The following is a 25,363-nucleotide window of genomic DNA, read 5'->3' on the forward strand; positions in this document are numbered from 1 at the left end:
GTTTTCATTTATTTCTGTATTACCTCTGCAAAGAATCTACTTAATGTGATACCTCCATGCTTATATAGGCCATTAAGTGCATAATTTTGTAGAGTCTCATCCTTTATAATCAGCAGTAAATAAAAATATAGGACATGATAAACATTAAAAATTTGTCAAATCATTTCTTTAACCATTTCAAAATGCTATTAAATTATACATTCCCTTTGACTTATCAACTGAAACAAGTATATGTGACAAAAACATTTCATCTTTCTGCATTATCTGCTTGGTGTAAATCCTTCTCACTTTCTCATAGCAATTTGTTATAATATTCTATCTCACTAATAAAATGCCACACTCAAAGAACTATGTACTCCTAAGTGATTTCAGCAAAAATGTAGTTACGGTTGGTGAGTGCCTAATGGCAATGCTGGCTTATTTTTAAAAAATCTTAGATCTGTGACAAGATTCAACTATATTTACATCTTCAAGAGAATTTATGAGTCAAATATGAAAAGATGATAAAGATACACACAAAGTTAAATACTCATTGGGACTTCTCAAAAGTGAAACATGTAAAATGTGTGTGATGAATAGCTAAACTGCTCAGCTGACACACACTTCTTCCCACCTTAGAAATGAACATGTTAACATGCCACAGTTTTCATCATAAGAGAACATATGCATTTTTACCATTATTATAAGGTTGCCAGAGCCTGAATCTTGTAGCATTGGTTTGGGCAATGTACGGCAAAGGAACATTAATGAAAAGTATGTTGGTCATTTGAGGAAAATAAAATTCATCCATCAGGTGCCAAGTGATGCCCCCATTGACAGAGAATTGTAATAGAATAGAGTGTGATCTCTCTGGAGTACCTAGGAATAAGATAACACAAGTATAAAATAAGTTGTGCTAAAAATGGGAAAACACTATACACTTAGACTATTCTTTTGCATAAGCTGCATAAGCTGACATATATTCACATAGAGGTTGTATAGTCCAAACATGTAAGAGGCAACTTAAAGTGATGACAGGTTGAATTTTCTATATGAATATATCTCAAAAAACAAAACAAATCTTGGATTTTCACATAATAGTATCTCCCTCTTTCCAGCTATAAACACATCTTCCTGTGCTTTATTTAGGAAATATGACAAAAGATTTTTGATTCTACAGGCATTGCAACTTTACAAAGGGTCAAACATTTAAAGATCAGGATACAATAAAAAGTCTACTTGAAAATTTGTTATATCCAAAAGACATTATTTGTCAAGAAGATTATTTAGTTAATATAAAAGGTCAGAATGACAGAGTTGGCTTTTTTGAATTCACGTCTATAAAGAAAAACAAAATTTTTTAATAAGTTAAAAAGTTATGTTAATTTTTATCTTATTATAAGTTAAAAAATTGTAAGCTGTATAACTTTTAACTAAATAATTCTTACAGCTAGAAAGTAGTGGTAGAAAAAGACTCAGGGGCATGATGATAAATTTAACTACCACAGAACTAGTATGATTACTGTAGCTATATGAAATTATTATAAAATCACTAGTCTTACCCTTACATTAAGATAAATTTTATTATAGAAAAACATTTGTGAATATTTATGCACTCAAATTTGTTAGCTTTTCCATACAATAAAATTTATGGACCTCAAAACATTATTTTTTTGTGGATGAGGAATTACACAAGCATGTATGGGGGAGTTTTCTTGAAGAGAAATAATAAAATCATACCCATAGAAATGACTTACCTTTTGCTATAAATCTAAGTGAAAACTGGATATACATGGTATTGGTACAGTCTAGATCTCTTGAAATAAGCATCCTTAGTCCTTCCTGAAAGCAAAAACATGTATGTTAAGTAATCTTATTTCATTTGAAAAATTATTTTCCTTTGACTTTTCCACACCTAACTTGGATCTGCTAAATAACAGACATGTAATGATCAAGAAGCCATATTGGTTCAGTTTAAAAAGAAAAATGGATTAGGAGATGTGGACAGCTACATGCAAAAAAGTGAAACTCAACCACCAATTTACACTATACACAAAAGTAAACTCAAGATGGATAAAGAAATATCAGTCACAACACAATAAAAGTCCTAGAAAAGAAGATAGGAAAATTTCAGATATTCCATGCAGCAATATTTTCACCGATATGTCTCCTAGAGCAAGGGATGTAAAGGAAAGAATAAACAAATGGAACTACATCAAATTAAAAAGCTTCTGAATGGCTAAAGAAAACATCAGTAAAATGAAAAGAGAACCAACCATATGGGAAAACATGTTTGGCAATAATACAAGGGTTTGATCTCCAAAATATATAAAGAACTCATATAACTCCACACCAGGAAGACAAATAATCCAATTAAAAAATGGGCAAAGGGCCTGAACAGACACTTCTGCAAGGTGGACATATAGAGGGCTCATAGACATATGAAAGGTTGTTCACCATCAGTAGCCATCAGAGAGATGCAAATTAAAACCACAATGAGATATCACTTCACACTGGTCAGAATGGCTATCACACAAACAACATACATACATACAATCAACAAACAACAAGTTCTGGCGAGGTTGTGGAGAAAAGGGAACCCTAGTACACTTTTAGTGGGAATGCAGACTGGTGCAGCCACTGTGGAAAACAGTATGGAATTTCCTCAAAAAACTAAAAACTGAACTGCCTTTTGACCCACAACTCTACTGGGATTAAACCTTGAGAATCCTGAAACACCAATTCAAAAGAACCTATGCACCCCTATGCTCATAGCAGTGTTATTTATAATAGCCAAGTGCTGGAAAAAGCCTAAGTGCCTATCAGTAAATAAATGGATGAAAAAACTGTGGTATTTAGAGTTCAGACTAAGATGGAGGTATAGATAAAAATGCTTTGCTTCTTCTCACAACCAAAAGAAGTAAAATAACCAATTTTAAACAAAAATCAACCAGAACTGCCAGAGAATCAAAATTTATGGAAATCTGACAACCAAGCAGTTAAAGAAAAATTCATCCAGACTGGTGGGAGTGATGGAGATGGGCAGCCAGGGCAGAGAGGATGGTGGCAAGGTGGTGGACCACGTGGGCGAGGAAGAGGCTGACTGACTGGTAGGTCCCACATTTACATGTGGATAAGCTAAGAGGAACAACTAGGGAGAGAGACAGACTGAGGAACCCAGGGTTTCAGCAGCAGAAACTAAAGACTCAAAACCTCTGGTTGTAAAAACCTGTGGGTGTTGTGGCAGTGGTAGAAGCTCCCAGTCTCACAGGAGAGTCTATTGGAGAAGCCCATGGGGTCCTAGAATGTTAAAAAACCCAGCCCCCTGGGAATCAGCACCAAAAGGGCCCAATGTGCTTGTGGGTAGTGCTGGAAGGGATTGAAAGTGGGGCAAGAGCTGAGCAAGTGACATTGTTCCCTCCCTCACCACTCTGCTACATATAGCACCACAATGCAGTGATGTGGGTTGCCCTGACCTAGTGACTACCTAAGTTTCTGCCCCTTAAAACTTAACAGGTGCACCCAGACAAACAAATATGGCCCAAATGAGAACAGATCAAAACTCCAGAAAAAGAACTAAGTGACAAGGAGATAGCCAACCTATCAGATGCAGAGTTCAAAACATTGGTAATTGGGCTGCTCATAAAAATGGTTGCGTATGGTCACAAAATAGAGGAATAAGTGAAAAAGTAAAATAAAGAAAAATATACAGGGAACCAACAGTGAAGGGATGAAAACCTGGACTCTGATCAACAATTTGGAACAGAAGGTAGAAATCAACATTCAACCAGAACAGAATGAAGAAACAAGAATTAAAAAAAAAGATGAGAAGAGGCTTAAGAACCTCTGGGATAACTTGCCAATCATATGGGTGCCAGAAGGAGAAGAGGAAGAGCAAGACATTGAAAAATTATTTGAAAAAATGGAGAAAAATTTCCCCAATCTGGTAAAGGAAACAGACTTCCAAGAGGTCCAGGAAGCTCAAAGAGTCTCAAAGAAATTGGATCCAAGAAGAAATACACTAAGACACATCATAATTAAGTTGCCTGAGATTAAAGGTAAGGAGAGAATCTGAAAAGCAACAAGAGGAAAGGAGAGAGTTACATACAAAAGAGGGCCTGTAAGACTGTCAATTGACTTCTCAAAAGAGACCTTACAGGCAAGAAGGAGTTGGAAAGAACTATTCAAAGTCATGAAAGGCAAGGACCTACATCCAAGATTGCTCTATCCAGCAAAGCCATCATTTAGAATGGAAGGGCAGATAAAACGCTTTCCAGATAAGGTCATGTTAAAGGAGTTCATCATCACCAAGCCAAGATTTATCTAAAAAATAGAATAAGATAAAAACTATGAACAGTAAAATGACAACAAACTCACAACTATCAACAACTGAACCTAAAAAACAAAAACAAAAAGTAAGCAAGCAACTAAAACAGGAACAGAATCACAGAAATAAGGATCACATGGAGGGTTATCAGTGGGGAGGGGGAGAATGGGAGGAAAAGGCACAGGGAATAAGAAGCATAATGGGAAGGCACAAAATAATCAGGGGGACGTTAAGAATAGTATAGGAAATGGAGAAGCCAAAGAATTTATATGTACAACCCATGGACATGAACTGAGGCAGAGGGAATGCTGGAAGCTGGTGGTTGCAGGGCAGAGGAGGATAAAGGGGAGAAAAAATTGGGACAACTGTAATAGCATAACCAATAAAATATACTTTAAAAAACTGTGTTACATTTACACAATGGAATACTATGCAGCAGAAAGAAAGAAGGAACTCCTACCCTTCATGATAGCATGGAAGGAACTAGAGAGCATTATGCTAAGTGAAATAAGCCAGGTGGTAAACAACAAATACCATATAATCTCACCTACAAGTGGAATCTAATAAATAAAACAAATAAGGAAGCAAAATAGGACCAGAGATATGGAAATAAAGAACAAACTGACAGTGACCAGAGGGGATGGGGAAGGGGAGTAACAGGGGAAAGAAGGGGAAGGGTCAAGTCAAGGAAAATTTAATGAGGACCCATGGAGAAGACAAGGGGCGACTGAATGTGGGAGGTGGGATGTGGGTAGGGCAGAGGAGAGCAATGTGAGGGGGAAGGCGGACAAATGTAATTGAACAATTTAAAAAAAAGGAAAAAAAGAGGAAAAATGGATAGTTTCCACTTTCTTAAAGGCTTTCATTTCTTATGCCTGAATGACACAATTTCAGTATCTCAACTCTTAATCACACTTTGCTGTGACTACAAAAAGCAGTGCAAAAAATGATAGCATTATATATCTACATGCCTTTTTATTTTTTATTTTATTGTAGAGAGTGAGCTATTTATTTATTTATTTTTTTCCCATGACCATTTATCCCCTCTTTATCCTCTTCCACCTCCACCCACCTCTTCTCCCTGCAATCACCACATGGCTGTCTTTCCCCTTAAGTTCTTTTTCTTAAAAAATAGCCTCCTCTGATCACAGCACACCCTGAGAGGACTAATGAGGAAACATGAAAAATGTGCCAAGTGCTCCTGCTGGAAGCTGGGAACTAATAGGTAACTTTTTCAGAGTTCCTACGAGTCTTAGGGACTTATTACCCCTTTGCACACACTCTGACAGCCCCGGGAGCTTTCATTCAGGCTGTCACAACCCCCTCCAGTTGGTCAAGTTAAATAAGGCATAACTAAGCAAGTCCTTATGCCTTGGCGGTAACTGCTCATACAGAGAAGCCAAAGAAGGAGGAAAATGATCACATTAGCTTTTGTAATTTTTTCTGCTAATTAACTATTTCTGGTTGCCTGGGATTGAGAGCTCCATAGCTTGTTATCTCCATGCATACATAGGATTGCTGTGACATCCAGTAAAATAAAGTTTCATTATGCAAATGTCCTATGGTCCAAACGAGCCTTTTAGTTTCTCATGTGTGACTTCTGCATGAAATGACTCCTCAGTGGTGGAGGGCTGTGTGATACTGAGTGGACACTGCCAACTGATTTCTTAATTATCGATCAACAAATACCAAACATAATTTTAGCTAGACAATGCAAATTTTTCCTCTTCATAACATTTACTATAGAGCACATTCCTCAATAGATGACAAATTTTAAATAGAACCAATTTTGTAATAGCAACCATATATTGCCCACAACATGCTGTGTTCTAAAATTAACACTCACTTCAAGCACCCAGCCCTCCTAAGGGGAAGGTATTATCGTTATGTTGCAGGTAAGAAGACTGACAGTCAGAGGGACAGTAACAGTTTATAAGTGTAATGGCAGGATTTGAACCTAGACATGTCAGATTCTGAAACTTATCCTCTATCTTTCATCAGCATTTTGTTTATTAAATCATCTCTTGGTTTTAGAAGAAGACATCCACATAATATATTAAATTTAGATTTAGATAATTATTTGATATTGTATGAGAAAGCAACTGCATTTAAACCCATCCGTAAACTTCACAAAGCATAGATTCAATCTTCCAGGGTTGAAGGTTGTCATGTAAAAAGCCTTAGATTTCCAGTCTTTGTTTTTCTTTTATCCCAATAACTCACTGTCTGCTCTCTGTGATACCTAATCAATGCCTGTTCTTCATGTCAGTGTCATCACACTCTCCCTCATGTGCTTATAAGCGCTGAGCCTCGGATGTTTTTACAGCTTGTTTCCATGTGGAGGTTGAGGTTATGTAGAAAGGTAGCTTCTTCAGCTTCTAATGAAAAAGGTTTGAGGTGGTTAGTTGATAGATCCAGCTAATAAACCCTCCTTGCTAATATCAAGATAAAGGAATATGAGTGCCCTTCTCCTTTGATTATGAAACATAAGTATAAGCTGTTCTATAAAAGGACCTATTTTACACTGCATTTTGTAGGAACAATTTTGTTGAAAGTGAATGTGATCTACAATATGAAAGTATCTTTCCTTTATATTTGCAATATTTGTTTATACTTCAGTACTTGACATTGATAATTACAAGGTGAATCTGTCAGGCCCTGCTTCTACCTATATTCTAGTTCATGTAGATTTGTTTCCTCTTTCATTCTTTTTCCAGATTGAGTAATCCATTTGTGCAAAATGTGAGGAATTCTTTCTTCTTTAAACCAGTAAGTTTTTTTCATTGGTTTGAGAGAGAGAGAGGAAGGGAGGAAGGGAAAGAGGGAAATGGGAGAGAGAGAGAGAGAGAGAGAGAGAGAGAGAGAGAGAGGTATTTGTTGTTCCACTTATTTATGCATTCATTGGTTGAAAAATTGTGACAAATTCTTTTGCATCCAGTAAGCTATTTTAAGTGATATTACTCCCAAATCTGTAAACATTAAAAAGAGACTATCATTTCATTTTTCATGAAAGAATGCCTTTTTAGGTCAAACTACAGCCTACTGAATGGCACACACTGAGCCCTCTCTACATCTTGCAGAGCTGATGGATAATATGTCTAAGATGTATAATGCTTGGTTGCCCTTGCATTTGTATGGCTAAAGGGGAATATAAAAGACTGTGTCTTCTGTTTATAGGATCTAGGTTAATTCTACTGTTTAAAATTTTATCAGGGAAACATATTTGAATTATGAAAATTCACAGGGCTTCTCCTTTATGGTCTTATCAACTGCTTCAAGCATATCAGAATTGAGTTAGTGGTAATGACAGCTAAAGCCTTAGACAAGACTAAAAACCACACATACACAACACACACAATACAACAGCAATAACAAAAACCCAATTCTTCCTACTCTGAAATGTTCTACCTCAATTTCCTGGTTTCCTCGTAACTCTTAGGGACTTGTAAATCTCTGAGACTCCCTAAGTATTTTTTCTTTCTCATCCCAAACTTGAGAAAACTCTGAATTTAAATAAGGCTGATAGGCATCATCTATTAACCATAATTGAAAAGGTTCCAGGGTATCTAATTTTCAAGTGTTAGGTGTTAATCATTACGGTTGCACAGAAACCCGTGCTGATTTTTGTTAAAGATTTCATTTGCACACCTAGATTAGCTGATTTTCCCATGCTGAGAGAGACTTGATATAGCATGTATTCACATCTGAAGATGTGCCAGCTTAGCACAGAGTGTCACCCAATTACTTGTTATTTCTTTAACCACATATCTAGGATGAAATACAAAAAATACTAAGAACACTTGAGAATACTATCTAACTTGATTTATATCTTTGGTTTTCTCAAGGTCACAAAATTATTCTATAAAGAGAGCAAAGGCCTTTCATAAAACCACTTAAAATATTGCAAGTTAAATATTCAATAACACATAAAGTGTTACATTCTAGAAGTGAAAATTCCAGAAATTGCATCTTCATAATCTTTATATCTATAATTCAACAAGAAAGTCTGATTATCAAAGCAGAGAAAAAATTTTATGCCTAAGCAATCATAAATAATGTACTGAACAGAAGAGGAAAAATGGTTTGGGCTAAAAGACAATAATTACATATAAAATAATACATCATCTGAACAGATTCAGAAATACATCTGTGTGGAGGAGAGACTGGAGAAAGGAATTTCAGTAGTTGTTTAGAGAAGTAGAATCTTGTCTGACCCCTTTAAAAATGAGAGATGTTCCAGATTTGATGGTTTCACCATTCAGATTTCCCCGTTCTGCACCATATACTTCGGGCCAAAGGTCAGGATGCAGGTTCCCATTGAAATCGTCTTTAAGAATCGAGGGCAGAGGGATGACAGGAACACAGTAGGCTCCACCAAAGCCCTGGTCACACCTAAGAAAAAAGTGAGTGGAGAAAAGGCATTATTTGTGTTGAGTTCAAAAAGCCATTTTTATTTTTGCATTATAAAAAAAGATATTGCCAGTTTTATTCACTTACACACAGCGTCCAACATCACAAATCCCTCGTCCTGAGCACATCCAAGGGCACCCTGAAGACAGCACAACATTATCAATAGCCCAGGTGTCGGTTCCCACAGTGTAGTTAGCCTGAATCCATCTGAACCGGGTCCTGGGAGATCTAACCAAGGAAAACACACTGAGTTTGACAAGAAACCTTGAAAGCATGAGGACATTTATATTTTCTCCTTTTGCTTTCAAGTGCCCTCCTCCAGGTTCCAGTTCCCTCTTATTTAGGACACTTGATTTTCATACCAAGTATTAGATGCTGTTTCTTCTTACACCACAAATAAGAGTGTGAAAAACAGCCTTTTAAAATATTTCATCATTTCTTTCATATAAAGAGCCTCCAAACACACGTGTGGGGTGGGGAAGTTATTTTGAACTATTGATTTGTTGTGTGTTGGAACTACATACAGAATTTTAGTTTTTGCTTCCAGGCTTTCACTGCTATTCAGAATTGGGAAAGAGACCCAGGATGATGAACATGAGGAAAAGTTGAGACCTTACAAAGTTCTTGCCATGAGAACTTTGCCCCTAAATGGTTTGTGAGAGAGTAAATGGAAGTTTCTTGGACTTCTGCCTCTGATTTGCTCCCTAAAGGTGAGGACTGGAATGATGCATTGCATCCCTATATCTCCTATTATACTTGCAACCTGTTATTTGGAATATAGTGTCAGAAGACCACTTTATCCAGAAATGCATATAGCCTAACCAAACAGCAGTAGCAGCCTCTCATTTACAAACAGATTATACAGCAGAGTCTTAGTCAGTTATCTGGAATTTGGAACACAGTATGCTCTGAGTAGAATTTCAATAGTAATTTTTCAAGTGCTAACGCTTCCCCTATAAAAGTTCTTCAGCACAACAGAGCTGCTAGCACAGTGGCTCTAAAATGGAAATCTAATCATGTCACCCCTCTGCTTAACACCCCTCAAATTGTTGCCCAACGCATGCAATGTCAAGGCCAAACTGCTTCAGATGACACATGTGGTCCCTTGTTCATCTGCCTTCTTCCCTCACAATTATACTCTGACAGCAAGGAATCCTTGAACTTCCCCATGAACTCATGTTTTTTTCTAGTCCCTCCTATGAGCCCTCTTTGCTTGGGCAAGCTCTACTCACTTATTTATGCTCAGCTGAGACATCAGCTCCTCCAGGAAGCTCTCCATTCTCCCAAACTGAGTTAGGTAGCACCCCTCTGTTTTAATAATATCCCTGACTATTTACCTGTTATCATTTAATATCATAAACAACTGCTTAGATATCTGTTATCTTAAATAATATAGTGTGTCCTGGCATCAGCTTATTTCTGTTGTATCAGAAGTCAAAAACACAATAGAGATTTAATAAATGTTCGTTGAATAAAAATAAAGTTAATAAATCAGCTACAAGGAAGCATCCTTTAAAGCTCTGGGGTCCATAGAAAACTATTTTAGGTTAAATTTTAAATGCTTTGGTTTCATGCATTTTTTTCTGATGTTTGGTTGTGTTTCTCTGAATTGAAATTGAACCAGGAAAACAAGAAACACTGTAAGTATTTAATGCAAAGAATCATATGCACAGCTAGTGGCAGAACTGAGAAGCCAAGAAGCCAACTCTGAGGAAATCAGAGTTTACCAAAGTCAGGTAGCCACTATAAGTATAAAGTTGGAGGGACAGAGGGAGGAGATATTGCTGCTGTCCAGGAGTCAAGGTCACATGAAGGGCCATCTGCAGAGCCACTGAAGTTGGCCAACATGCATTTAAGACAGAAAAGGGGAGGGAGGAATATCCTGGTTTACCTCTACTTCCACCCTCCAATCTCTTGCCAGTGTCTGCCACTGTCTAAATCTATCAGGAAGCCAGCAGATACAGGAAGCTGGCAAATGCAGCCTGCAGAGGCAAGTCAGAACAGAACAGTGGAGGGGAAAGGCAGGGACCTGGGGGAGCAGTACCGGATAGCACAATGTCCAACCAGCCACCATAGTACACCTCAGTGCCTAGAAAGATCCTAAAGTAACCAAATGACTAAACCACAAAAGTAAGAACCTAATACAGGCCCTAATACAACTCTTGAATGTGATCTGAAATGCTGGTGAGGGGAAGAAAGGGGTAAAACAATATGAACATTCTCAAGGAACCAACCTTTTATTCTTAGTGTGATACTGAGATTTCAAACAAACAAATGGACAAAAAACTGAAGACAGTTTTCTATATGTGATGATTTCATATAATGTTCAATATGCATAAGTATCTGTCTAGTTATTGGGAAGACACTTATTTTTACAACAGTTTAAAAATGAAATCTGGTAGGCAGCCTTCATGTTGCTGATGAACAGCAAAGTTCAGTCTTGAAAAACCTTTAGAACTCTTAACCATATTTAAAAATTGCAACCTAAAGCATCTTGCACTTTTTTCCTGGCACATTCTGTGCATAATTTTCATGAGGAAATAATAGAATTGCCAAGTGGAATCACAATTATTTTTAAATTAGGTGACAGAAACCTAAAGTTCTGACATGTAGCCAAATGACAATTCTCACATGGTGGAGGGTGGAAGGTAGACAGTGATCCGCTTCCAATTCTGGAATCTTTCCGAGGTGTAAATTGAACTTTCTGTGTAGTGCAGACAGCCAATGGTTGGAGGAACACACTCTTCAGTGACAAGATGCCAGTCCCTGCCATTGTTCAGAGAATATTGGAGCTGTACACTGTGGGAGTCGCTGAAGGGCTTGCTACAGCCCATACTCATTTCAAACTGCAAGAAGGTCGATGCTGACACGTGAAAGTCCCAGGTCTCAGCATAACGAGGTTTTCCTACAAAAAGGAAAAATTTAATGGGCAGTGTATAATTGTACTCTCTTTTCTTATTTAGCATTTATGCTTGTCATGGACACTTCCAGTAGCAAATGAAAATCATGTCTTATTAATGCCTCATATGTGCTTTGACTTTATGTCTTATGGTAAATATTTTTATTTGGTTAGCATAGACTTGAAAATATGGAAGGCAGCTAACTGGAAAAACTTTACTACATTGAGAAGGGCAACATAGAATCTTAAGTCTGTAATAATGCAAATTAGGAAACAGGAATATTTTCAGATAGACATATTTTGCTCTTCTTTTAAGGAAACTTAGTCATATTATGCATGCTCTGTGAAAGATAGTTCCAATGAAAACTGTCATTGGGTATATCAAGTTATATTAGAGGACAATACAACTTTTCCCCCCTCATGACAGGCAGTTATGCACACAGTTTTGCATTAGAGAATCTCCTCTTGGGTTTTAGTTAATTTAGTCCTTTAGTTAATTAAATATTCTCCATTATCTAGTGAAAATATATACCCATGTTTTCAGTGAATATCAGAGCAGTATCCATAGAGAGACAGTCAATGCCAACTTGACCTCCTTGGATTCGATACCAGTTGGCTTGCAGATCTATAGAGCCATCAAATTTGTCTTGAAACCCAGTTTGAGAGCTGTCATTCATTCCTATAAGGACATCATCCAAGGCCCATTGGGCTGAATGCTTCCCTGAAATCAGATGAAGAAAGGCAGTTAGAGAAAGTTCATTATTATATAATATACGTATCTTTATGACCATACTTTAAAAACAAATTATTTAGAAATTGATAGCAAAGTAAGAAACACATAATACAGTGTAGCTTTAACTATATAACCTAAATGCTATCAGGAAAGTTGGGGTGAGCAGTAACTTGCCATGTTGGGGTTGCCACCATCGAAAAGCTGTTGCAGGTGTCTTAGCCTCCCGTGGCAGGTCAATGGAAATGATCTGTGGTTCCAGAAAGGACATGAAGTCCAACTCTCGAAGCAAATGCCAGGCTATTCCATGGTCGTTTGAATACTGAACAATAAGCCCTGAGTTAAAAGACATAAATCCAGTTACTTGGACAGCTTTCCTAGAGGCAAAAAAGGCAACGAACAGTATTTTCTAAATGGCAAGACTGAAGCAGAAACTCCAAATTACATCTCATAGAATGAGGGCACATTCATCTAAGTTCCAAGGAATGAATTAGTAGACCTGAAGGCTCATCAATTTCCTGACAGTTTCTAAGGCACCAACTGGAGCAAATGGAGGAAAAAATACATAAGCTCTTTTAAAGACCACTCAGCTTTGTATGAGCAATGAGTAGGTTGGTAAGGGAAACATAAAAATCCACTCTAGATTGTGTATTTGAATTTTAGATTCTGTCCTGATTATTACAGTCTCATATCATTATTATATACTCAGAAGAAATATCTCAATTTCCCCAGCACAAAATCTAGTAGTGCTGTTTTCTGCCAAAGCCCCAGATAGTAAGCAAGGCCAGGTTTGAAATTCTATTATACAGAAGGATCCTTTCCTGGCATTTCACACTTTGTCAGACCTTGGTCACTGAAGTCTGAATGAAGCCAAATTATTAAACTGCAAAACAGAAGACCACACTCTTCTGTGTCACCCTTTCTGCTTTCACTTATCCCTCCACCCAACATCCCTATACCCATCACCAGAGTGACATGATTTAGGGACCTGCACATTAAAGTTTATGGGACCTCATGTGTTACCCCTGCTATTTCCCCTAGAAATATTTTTATTTTAAAAGAGGACATAGGGAAAGGGTAATGTTGAATGCAAAGGAAAATTGCTAATGAGGAGACTCCTGTTCATTTTTCACTCCTTCATCATTGGTAGAGGGCATTCCATAAAAAAAATATATATATAGATTTGACATCTATATGATTACCTATTCCATAACTTATCCTGAAATGGACACTCCATATAATAATTATGATGGGATACTAAAGTAACTTCTGAGTATTCACAGAAATTGTGTTTAGTAAAGTTGTATTTGTTATATTAATTTTGTTATATTCTAATCTTTTTGGAAAATGTTTAATTGTTCATGGTGCATACAACAACTTTTTAATTCCCTGTTATTAACTGACCAGAATATTTCTATCCTTTATCATGCTGGATAACAAAGAGTTTACTAAAATTAAACTTAAAGAAATATTATAACAAAAATAAACAAAGCCCTTTAAAGATAATCAATAGCACATGGAATTATTGTCACTGTATCTGACAAGAGATGAAGACAGGAACAATAATGCCTAATATGCAAAAAATTAGAAATCTCAGGAGAATCGATTCTGCTGTAGAAGAATCGATTCATTTGTAGTGAGAGGAATAAAATAGCTCATAGAAGAAATCATCATTTGTAGTGAGAGGATAAAAATAGCTCAAAGAATAGGAACTCTTTGGGGAGATAGTATGCTGTATACAGGTGTAGAGATGGGCAGGTAACACTTCATTGAGTGGAGGTAATATCCATGTGTTGGAGAAGGAAGAGAGTTACATCAAAATCTTGAAGAAAATGGAAGGTAGGCTGCTTCTAGTGTTTATTCTCATTAAGTTGAGGAGCGTCTGGCAAAATTCCAATCTCCAATCCTTGATTGGAGGAAATAGCAGGGATTGCTTGCTCAAAATATGTCCTATGTGTTTTTAACAGAATTTTGGGTGGCTGAAAGAGCAGGCACTTTAAAATTTAGTTTTACTTGTGGCTATCAATTTGTGTAGCCATGGTTTATATTTAATAAGGTGAGTGGCAGAGGGGAGGGGGAGAGAGTAATTTAGTTACCTGGGTGATATATTCAGGAGGTGGACTATGGTACCAGAAATTAAACAATATGACAATAAAACCCTTTCTAATATCTTCTACTTGAAAGTATTGTCCAAGGACCAGAACCTGCGTCACCTGGGAACAGGACCTACCTGTGGTGGTTTTAAAACATGTCCCCAAATTCTTTGACATTCCTCCGTTCAAGAAGTGGAGCTTAATTCTCCTCTTTCTGAGTGAGGGTGGATATAGTAACTTGCTTCTAATAAACAGACTATGGCAGGGACAACAACATGTGACTTTTGAGACTAGGCCATAAAAGGCATTGCACTTTCTTCCTGGATCTCTCTCATGATCTCTCACTCTGAGGAAAACTGCTGAGAGGCAATAAGGACACTAAAGCAGCCTATGGACAGGTTCACATAGTGAGATACTGAGGCCTCTTGCCAACAGCCATGTGAGTCATCTGGGAATATTGCAGATCCTCCTGCCCTAGCTGAGTATGTGGATGACTACACCCTGTCTGGCCTTTATCTTGTGTGCAACCTCATGAGAAATCCTAAACCAGAACCACCCAGCCAAGCTGCTCCTGAATTCCTGACTCACAGAAATTGGAAGATAACAAACGTTTGTTGCTTTCAGATGCTCAGTTTTGAAGTAATTTGTTATGTAGCATACCAGCCCAGGCTTACTGAATCAGAATCTGCATTTGAACAAGGCTCTGAAGGGACTCAGATGTACATTGAAATATGAGAGGTGTGGCTCATGAGGTCTGTGCTCCATTTGGTTTGTTTGTTGCCTTTCTTCTCATTACTGTTTTTAGGAGAGTCACAGACATCTTTAGGCAGTAATACAGTCCGTAGCGATGAGGATCCCTTAATTCCAAAGGACAATAAAAAAAGCATCCCCAATAAGTACAAAAGTGGAGAAATGAAATAAGGGGAAACAGCAATCAATATTTTATGTCAATTGCTGAGCCTCGTTAGCTGTGTCATCTAACAAATTGCACATCTGACCAAACCAAGCTATTTTAGCTCATCTACTGAGAGTCATGTAAAACATTTCTCTTTTAAAATTATAACTCCATCTGCATTCTTCCCAGTCTTACTGAAAATAGCCTAATTTTAACTTTAATTCCAAATATGTAAATTGAGACTTCAGCTTGAGTAAGTAAAAAATATTTACTTTTTTCACTGAAAAAGATTTGTTCAAGGATTTAGAAAGATTTACATTTTAAAAACCAGTATTTCAAAAATTTTTAAAGATTTTATTTATTTATTTTTAGAGAGAGGGGACAGGGAAGGAGAAAGAGGGAAACATCAATGTGTGGTTGCCCCTCACAAGACCCCTACTGGGGACCTGGCCCACAACCCAGGCACATGCCTGACTGGCAATTGAACCAGTGATCCTTTGATTTGCAGGCCTGTGCTCAATCCACTAAGCCACACCAGCCAAGGCTTAACAGCTGGTTTTTAATAAAAGGCTAAAAAATGCCCGTGGGATGTGAATTACATGGCCAGCAGTGAGTTCAAGAAAATGACTCAGTAGTAGCTGAGTAAAAGTTTCTTTTTCCTGAAGGGATCCTAAGGGAATTTCCCCCAAAGGGCATGTAAGAGCGCCGTAATCAGATATTAAGCAGGGAGGGGAGCCTCATGCCTATGAAGAGTGGATGCTCCCTGTTATACTTTGCTCAGAGGTCTTGTTTGTTTGTAGCTCATATACAAATTCGGATATGGATTTGTAATTTTCAGAAGAGTTATACACACAATTGCTACACTATCTCAACCAAAAACTATTTTAAAATAGTAATTTTATTAAAGGGTTAAAGAAAACATTAAAATACTCTACCTTACCAATCAGGAAACAAGGACCTGAGGACAGGACTCTGTCCTTTTTTGCACTTCTCAAAGCTCCTATCTCTGCATGGTCAAAGTATGTGCTTGAGAAATAGTCATTTCTTCAAACTTCATATACTTTGTGTAGGGTAATTTTGTAAAAACTTACCATGGTATATTGCTGGCTGGCCTAAAAATCTTCAGTTGGTTTCCACACACATGGATTCAGACCCCATCTCTTTACCATTGTCAGCAAGACCCTGCATAGCCCAGCTCCTGTATGCCCCTTATACAGACTGCTTTTACAGACCAACCTCTTTGAGCTGCAAGCCACACTGGCCTTCTTTCTGCTTCTCCAATACCATGGGTCTTTCCCACCTCCTGGTCTTTGCTGTTTCTTCTGCCTGGAAAACTTCCCTTGAGCTGTGCTGGCTCCTTCTCATCCTTTAGATTTCTATTTAAATGTTACCTCCTCAGAAAGCCCCCTTTTACATCACTCTATTTAAATCAACATTTCCCCATTCATAAGTTTACTTTCCATCTCATCAGTTTATTTATTTTCATCTAGATCATCAATCTAACATCTGCTTATTTCTTTTCTTTATTGTTTCATTCTAATTCCTCTCACTAGAAATCTCCCTCCTTAAGGGCAGTGATTTTTTTCTGCTGTGGCCAATAGTGCCACACTGGTTCTTCCCCTTCTGGCTCATGATAACTTGTACTTCTTGTCCCTGTCAATGCACTCTCTCTTTCCATTTGCTACATGGCTGACAATATCCAGAGTCCACCTGGCAGCTGCTTCATTATTCTGGGTGCTGGAATGAGGACCTTAGATGACCCATGATGAAAAAATAGCAAAAAGGAAAAACCTTTTCATTTTTGTTTTAATCCACTGAGATTTATTTACAGGGCTGTTTGTTATTGCAGCACAACCTAGCTTGTCATGACTGATGCATCAGTCTTTTGGTGACACTGTATCTGCAGCACGCTAGAACAGTGTCTGGCTTAGAGCACCTTCTTAATAAATAATTGTTGAAGAGATTAGGGAACACAAAATGGTCTATAAAAGTTTCTAGACAGCTGCTTCAGTAAATGAATGATCTGGATAATTACTAGACTAAAAGTACTGAGATACTCAGAAAAAGTCACAAAAGCTTTCAGTTAATGCTGATATGGCCAAGGATATTTAGAATTGATGAACAAAGCTAGCCAGTGCTACTGGCTAATGGGTACTGCTTAAGCCAATATGTTTTACAAAGTCATGCCTGAAGGAATAACAAACTTGGGAGCTGCAAATCTCTCCATATGCCATCTGTGAGATCAAGGTTTGGAGGAGGACCCATCTGAAGAGCCCATGGATTTTGTGCTAGGAGCCAATTCACATTCAGATTCCTTTAAGAGACCTTATCATATTTGTAGAGCTCCTGAAAACCACCTTGTATGCTTCCAGCCTTCTGTATTTCTTTCAGAACTGAATCATTGAGGCAGAAGATGGTATGGATGCCTAGAGAGAGTAAAGGCCTGGGCAAAGAGAGAGGCAGTATAGCATGGTGGTTAAGTCGTGGAGCCACTGTGTGGTTTGAATCTGTGTTCATCCACTTACTGACTGCATGATCTTGGGTAAATTATTTGACATCCCTGTGCCTTAGTTTATACATCCATAAAATAAGACTACTAATAGTACTTATGGCAAAAGGGTATGATAGAGATTAAATGAATTAGCACAGAAAAAACACCTGGAACAGTGCTTTGCATATAACATGTGCTCAGTTAAAGTTAATGTTTATTATTACCAAGAACTGATCCTTCTACCCAAGGATTCTAGTAGTCCTAGAATGTTTAGGGCAGAAAGTAGCATTTCATCTACATTCAGTAATGCCCTATATAAACAAGTTTCTAGCCCCCATACCAGATGTAAAAGTCTGTGGTACTCTTTTCTCTCTGTAGAAAGTTATAAATAATTGGTGTTTCCTAAAACAAATATACTTTGACCCAGAACAGACATGATGCTTTTTAGGCTTAAGGATCTGGATGAGGAATCTTGGAGATCATGGCTCCATGCTGCTACCAACTTAATGATTGGGGACAGAAGAGAAGGAATAACTCAGGGGAGTGGATCAGTTTGCAAAATCCTGGCCCAACCTCTAATTTGCCATAGAGGCTGTAATTTCTATTAAATATAGCATCTTACCTTCATTTCTAGCTCTCGGTTTGATGCAGGTAATGCCTGAAGTTTTGCTTCCAATTTGTATATAAAACTGAACAAGTCTAGCAGGGAAAAAAAATCTAGTTTACTTACAAATAGGTGAATTTATGAGAATTTAACCTTTTGTATTTTGACACACATAAAAAATCCTATAATTCTTAAGCATCATATTTAAACATAAAGGGCATATGACATGCAGAAACAACAGAGATTATATAGTAAGTTATTCTGTAAACATTAAAAATAATTCATATGAAACATTAATTTTATTCTGTAATAATGATTTAAACAAAAGGAAACAGTTTAACCCCACTTCATTCTGACAGTCTGATATAATTAGATGAAATCACTGAGATGGGAATTCCTTAAGTCAAGATAATACATTTCTGGAAACTGAAGATGGGGAAAAAATCTAACATTAAGAAGATGAGTTCTTTGGTTTGTGCCGCAGAGCAAGATGAGGAAGGGAATGTCATCATTGTGCTAGTGCTGCAGCATCATGCACAAGCTGTGCTGCTGCTGTGGCTCCAAGGCCCCCCACCTGCTGCAAGTGCAGCTACCCCTCGGAGTGGAGGAGGAAGTGCAACTGGAGTGCCACAGCTAAACGAGGAAACACCACTGAGACTGCTCTAATGAGGCACCCCAAAATTGCATACTGCAGATGCAGATTCAGGCATGGATTCCCTGCAGGAACAGCACCTAAGTCCAAGATGGCAGCATCCACTTCGTCTTAAGAATTCCCAGTGGAATTCTTAGTCACAAAATAAGAGTTTAAAAAAATTTTTAAAAAAGAAGCTGAATGCTACATTTGCTTAGGGCAAGGTAGTTACCCATATTACTGATTTGGACTGAGATGGGCTCAGTATGAATAAAATCATGCCTCAGTCCCCAGTAAACCAATGGAGAGTGGCCACGGGACAGGTGCTCTTCTGAGAAGAGGACTCAGATGGAAGGGCAGAGGTGGAAAGCAGAAAATAGGACAGAACCCTAGATTTTAGTGAGAATAAGATCTAAAGGTGTCCAACATTTATTCACTTTCATTTCTTCAATTCTCAAATAATTTAACTGGTTTAAAAAAATGCAGTTTTATTTTGGGTGTGCTACTATTATTTCATTCGACCTTAAAACCAAGCAGCTATTTATTTACCAGTAGGTGTCAGTGTAGGTATTTTAAATTTCCAGAGCAGTTTTTATTAAGTGAATACAAATAAACTGAGGTAAACGGGATGTATAATTTTCAGACAAGAAATATAAAGTTGAAAAAAATCTTCATCTTATCTGGCATTAAAAATAATATTAAGTTGTCTTTATAATAACACAGAACTTTAGAAAACCAAGCTGACACAAGCCTATGTGATAAATATATACTGACTACTGAATTGTGATATAAATTTTGTAGAAATTGAACTTCCGGCCAAGATGGAGGCATAGGTAGAGATACTATGACTCCTTGCACAACCAAAATAAGGTCAGCAACAATTTAGAAACAAGATAACAACCAGATCTTGCAGAAAATTGAACTGTATGGAAGTTGGACAACTAAGAAGTTAAAATAGACACTTTCATTCAGACTGGTAGGAGGAGCGGAGTCAGGCAGCTGGGCTGAGAGGGGTTGTAGCACAAAAAGCAGTGTCACAGCACATAATGCATTCTGGGTGTGTAAGGCATCCCAAGCTCAAGACCACAGTGGGCGGACCCTGGGTGTACAGGTGGCTGACAGACCCAGCGAAATGGTGACTGTCACTGCGCACAAGGTGCCTGGCTGTCTGGGCCACATTCACATTTGCCCAGATAAACTAGACAAAATTGGGCAGTGAGACAGACCACACAACCCAGGGTCCCAGCTCTGGGAAATAGAACCTTGGGACACTGATTAAAAACACCTGTGGGGGTTGAGGCACAGGGAGAGACTCCCAGCCTCATAGGAGTGTGGGTTGGAGAGACCCACGGGGTCCTAAAATATGCATAAGCCCACCTGCATGGGAATTAGCACCAGCAAGGCACAGTTAGTTTGGGGAAAGCGGCGGAAAAGACTGAAATCTGATGGAGAGAGGAGCAGGCAGCATTGTTTCCTCTCAGACCCCGCCCCCACATACAACGTCACAACACAGTGACTGGGTTGCCTAGCCCTGGAGAACACCTAAGGCTCCACCCCTCACCTCATAAAGGTGTGACCAGATTAAAAAAAAAAAAAGGCTCAAACGGAAGTACAAATCAAAGCCTCAGAGCCGATACTTGTAAGTGACCAAGAGATAGCCAAGCTATCAGATGCACAGTTCAAAGCACTGGTGATCAGGATGCTCACAGAATTGGTTGAATTTGATTGCAAATTAGATGAAAAAATGAAGGCTACAATAAGAGAAATGAAGGAAAATGCACAGGGAACCAATAGTGATGGAAAGGAAACTGGGACTCAAATCAATGGAGTGGACCAGAAGGAAGAAAGAAACAATCAAACAGGAAAGAATGGAGAACTAAGAATTTTAAAAAATGAGAAGTTTAGGAACCTCCAGGATATCTTTAAATGTTCCAACATCTGAATTATAGGGGTACCAGAAGGGGAAGAGGAAGAACAAGTGGAAAAGTTATCTGAAGAAATAATAAAGGAGAACTTCCCCAATCTGGCAAAGGAAATAGACTTTCAGGAAGTCCAGGAAGCTCAGAGAGTTCTAAAGAAGTTGGACCCAAGGAGGACCACACCGAGGCACATCAGAATTACATTAGCCAAGATTAAAGATAAGGAGAGAATCCTAGAAGCAGCAAGAGATAAGGGGACAGTAACCTACAAAGGAGTTCCCATCAGGCTGTCAGCTGATTTGTCAAGGGAGACCTTACAGGCAAGAAGGGGCTCAAAAGAAGTATTCCAAGTCATGAAAGTCAAGGACCTATATCCCAGATTGCTCTATTCAGCAAAGCTTTCATTGAGAATGGAAGGGCAGATAAAGTGCTTCTCAGATAAGGTCAAGTTAAAGGAATGCATCATCACCAAGCCCTTACTATATGAAATGTTAAAGGGACTTATCTAAGAAAAAGAAGATAAAAAACATGTATAGTAAAATGACAGCAAACTCACAATTATGAACAACCACACCTATAACAAAAACAAAAACAAACTAAGCAATCAACTAGAACAGGAACAGAATCACAGAAATAGAGATCACATGGAGGGTTAGCAACAGGGGAGTGGGATGAGGAGAGAGGGGGAAAATGTACAGAGAATAAGTAGCATAGATGGTAGGTAGAAAATAGATGGGGAGGTCAAGAATGGTATGGGAAATGTAGAAGCTAAAGAACTTATGACACATGGACATGAACTAAAGGGGGGAGGAATGTGGATGGGAGAGGGTGTGCACGGTGGAGGGGAGCGAGGGGGGAATGGGACAACTATAATAGTATAATCAATAAAATATATTTAAAAATTGTGTAGAAATTATCTATTTTACTACAGACTTGAAGTTATGCTTCATTTTTACATATAGGAATCTACATAGAGAAACATTATCATGTAAATCCTCAATAACAGAACAGAGTGTTTTAGGTTACATGAGTGATTTTCAACCTTTTTCATCTCAAAGCACATATAAACTAATTTCTAAAATTCTGTGGCACACCAAAAAATATATAGTTTTTGCTGACCTGACAAAAATACATATAATTTTGATTCATTCACACTGAAGTTCTATTGTGTTGGCTATGCTAATTTTTTTAAAATTTGACAATCTAAGAGAAAAGAGCTCAGTGTCCCTGACTAAATAGCACATTTTGCACCAAACATTTGACCTAGTATTGCTCATTTTAGAAATTCTTGCAGCACACCTGTTGAAAATTGCTGGGTTAGATCATATGGTGTGGTAAATATAATGCTCATGGAGAAGTGTACCAATTAACTATTTACCTGATATTTCTGGTGTCCAGAGGGACAGTCCGCGCTTCCCTTTTCCCTGGGCCACTGAAGTACAGGGATCTGCCATCGTTAAGTGTTCCACAGCCGGTTCCAACCTGGCCCCCTGTTATCTTATACCACAGAGGGCTGAGCTTCCCCTCAAACCTATCGAACATCTCACTGTGATTAGGCACATTAGACACACAGGTTCCTTGTGCAGCTTCCAAGAAAAGAAATACATAGGAGAGAAGCTTTGTTAAAATCCTTACACGTTATAATGTACATTTGAAAGAAAGCACATGAAAATTTGTATCTCACAATTTTCTGACTGAAATGCAGCCATCACTACAATCATCAGAAACACTATTCTGCCTCTCTATTGTTTATTTTCTAATAGGGAAACACTGGGAACCACACATTTCCATGGCTGCTGGTACACAGAGATTTCTACAAACTCAGAAATAGATTTTGTCCAACGTAAAGTTTGTGTGTGTGCTGTCCTGCTGTTAGAGGACCAACAGGGAAAGTTAGCTCCAGCCTTACAAAACCCGCCCTGGACCACAAGTGGCAGCACTCTGCACAGAAGGCCTGAGATGGCATTTGCTTGTCATTGGTCATGCTCCAGAAGGGCAGGCACTGAAAGACTGGGGAGAATTCTTTTGAAGTTGCCTCCAGGAAAAATTATAAAAAAGATTTTGAAGTTTATAATGCTTTTCTTTAATTTTACTCTTTAATCTCAGCTTCCTTTTTATTTTTGCTTATAACAACATAAAGGTTGACTGTGGTCAGAAAATACTTTTCTTTTAAAGTTCTCCTTGGTCATCTTGAATTTATCATTTCCTAAGCTGATTTTTACTTTAAAGGTATAAAGTCACATTTCTTATAAAAAGCAATGTATAGAGCATAGAGAGCTCTTGCAGCCAAGTGGTTAAAGCCCAAGCTTGGGCACGAGTTTTAGAAATGACTACAAGGGTTTGAAGTCTAGCTCCAGCAAGTCATAGCTGTGTGGCCTGGTCAGAGTTACTAAGTCTCTCTGTGCCTCAGTTTCCCTAAATGTAAACAAGGACAATAACAGTATTATTGCTAGTACAGGGTTATCGTTAAAATAAATGAGATGAAATAAAAGGCACTTACTATAGTGCATAGCATGAAGTAGGAACTCAAACAGTGTTTATTATTACTAATAAAAATTTGTGTTATGCTTTTCTTCCTTAGGAAGCTTAAAACTACAAAATATTTTAGTACCTCATCTGCTTAGGTTGCAAATTCCTACAATTAGGACTTAAAGAAGAATAAACTTAGAATCTATTTCCTTGGAAGAAGTGACACGAGATGTAGTAACTGAAGATACATATTTTACAAACAATCAGACACATGTCTGAGGCCTTACCTGTGTACCCCAAGTCACAGAAACACACCCCTGAAACACAGTCTCCGTGGCCACTGCAGTAACTGGGACAAGGCTCAGATATGTACACTCCATCCAAACCAAAGGGAGGGACATTCTTCTGGGAGCTGCTCTCCTGGATCCATCGGAATCTGATCTTACTGTTGGGAAAGACAACATGTGTTTCTTGTACCAACATCTCATAACTAAGCACTCAGTGATACAACAGTTAAAAGAACTCAAGAGAGATAAAATATTTACTTGAAAATCATATCTGCTTGATTGGACACTTAACCTTTATCAGGTGTCTCAATAAGGTGTCTCTCTCAGATCTTTCTCAAAACTTCTTAATTTCTTCAGCATATATGTTTCAATATCACAAGGATGTCAGGTACAAAAGATTTTTGATGCCCAGGAACATATCATAGGTTTTTACTTCTACATTTTAAGAGGCTATTTGGAAAATTTTGAAACCACCAGGTAGAATGTTCTTTGCTAGGGCAAACAAGGGTGCTCTGCCTATTTGCCAGTGGCATGATTCTGGAAGGGAAGAGTGAAGTTTGTGTTGACAGCTTTATTCCCACCTGTTGCCTTCCTCTTCACTTTTCATCTTTAAATCACCAAGAAGCTCATTCTGTGAATACTTGGCAACCAGCTGAGCTGCCAGTGAACACTGGCAACTGCCAAGGAACAAAGGAGGGACCTGGTCCCATTGCTTCAAAACCCTGGAACGCCAGCGGGCTGGGCTGCTGCCCAGTCCTTCTCCCCCCACAACAGCTCTAAGGCTGCCAAACTAATATTTGTCCCAGTTGCTTTCCAATCTTTTCAACCCTTTCAATATATACCCTTTCTTTTTCAATATATGGACACCTGCACACATATACAATTTTGTGCCAGGAAAATATACCAGGAAAATATATTGTCTTCTTCAGTTCTACTCATATCAAAGAGGGAAGATGGATTATGCTATCTACATTTAAATTAATTTTGCTGGCAATATTTATAGACTTTGGAATGAATCACTAAATAAGAATAAAGAATCTTAAAGATTAATTAAGATTGTCAAAGATAACTATAGGCAAAGATGTTTCCTTCTCTCTTTTATTGTGAAAATAATATGTCAGTATTTGAACACATTTCTTTTTGCCTTTTCAAATAGCTTTGGTAATTTGGTAACAATGAACTATAACTATGGCTTTTTTCTTTATTGTTTTAAGTTACCAGCTTTTGGCCAATTTGCAAAAGGTAACCAACAGTGTTGTTAACTAGGAGGAAAGTGTTCAGAGATTGTCCGTCTATTAACACAAAGTCTTAACAAACATTCTCAGTGTGTTAAGAGGAAGGTGAACACATCTTTTATTTTCTTTGGAGCTAATTTGAAATACATTGGTCTTATTTTTAAAGGCAAAAGAAAATTGAATTAAATATTAGAAAACAAAAACAGAATAAAAAAGAAAAAAGGAAATACAGTTGTAGAGTCATGGACCTTGGGAAAATTCCCCCCATTGGAATAATAATGTTATTTATCCTGTGAAGATATTTTTCCTCTCAAAATAAGGAGGTAGAATTGATGAAAAGTTCCTTTGCCAATTGCTCTTAAGGAAAATGGTAAGGCCTCTGTGTCTTTCCCAA

General features: G+C 37.9%; 1 protein-coding gene across 5 annotated transcripts in view; it reads right to left on the reverse strand.

Moving 5' to 3' along the window:
* Nucleotides 1–25,363, reverse strand: part of RELN (reelin) — a 567,213-nt gene that overhangs the window by 85,938 nt on the left and 455,912 nt on the right. For 3 of the 5 annotated variants that reach the window (XM_036010728.1, XM_036010729.1, XM_036010731.1), the window contains exons 29-38: nt 23,735–23,895; nt 22,357–22,564; nt 18,447–18,523; nt 12,523–12,681; nt 12,148–12,336; nt 11,348–11,621; nt 8,804–8,944; nt 8,521–8,698; nt 1,737–1,821; nt 676–858 (exon numbers count right to left, since the gene is read on the reverse strand). In XM_036010728.1, coding sequence (XP_035866621.1) covers nt 676–858; nt 1,737–1,821; nt 8,521–8,698; nt 8,804–8,944; nt 11,348–11,621; nt 12,148–12,336; nt 12,523–12,681; nt 18,447–18,523; nt 22,357–22,564; nt 23,735–23,895 — 1,655 coding nt within the window. The remainder of the gene's footprint in view (nt 1–675; nt 859–1,736; nt 1,822–8,520; nt 8,699–8,803; nt 8,945–11,347; nt 11,622–12,147; nt 12,337–12,522; nt 12,682–18,446; nt 18,524–22,356; nt 22,565–23,734; nt 23,896–25,363) is intronic. The other 2 variants (XM_028525327.2, XM_028525326.2) reach the window with 1 other exon arrangement.

The sequence above is a fragment of the Phyllostomus discolor genome, chromosome 10, assembly GCF_004126475.2.
Source record: "Phyllostomus discolor isolate MPI-MPIP mPhyDis1 chromosome 10, mPhyDis1.pri.v3, whole genome shotgun sequence".
Lineage (NCBI taxonomy): Eukaryota > Metazoa > Chordata > Mammalia > Chiroptera > Phyllostomidae > Phyllostomus > Phyllostomus discolor.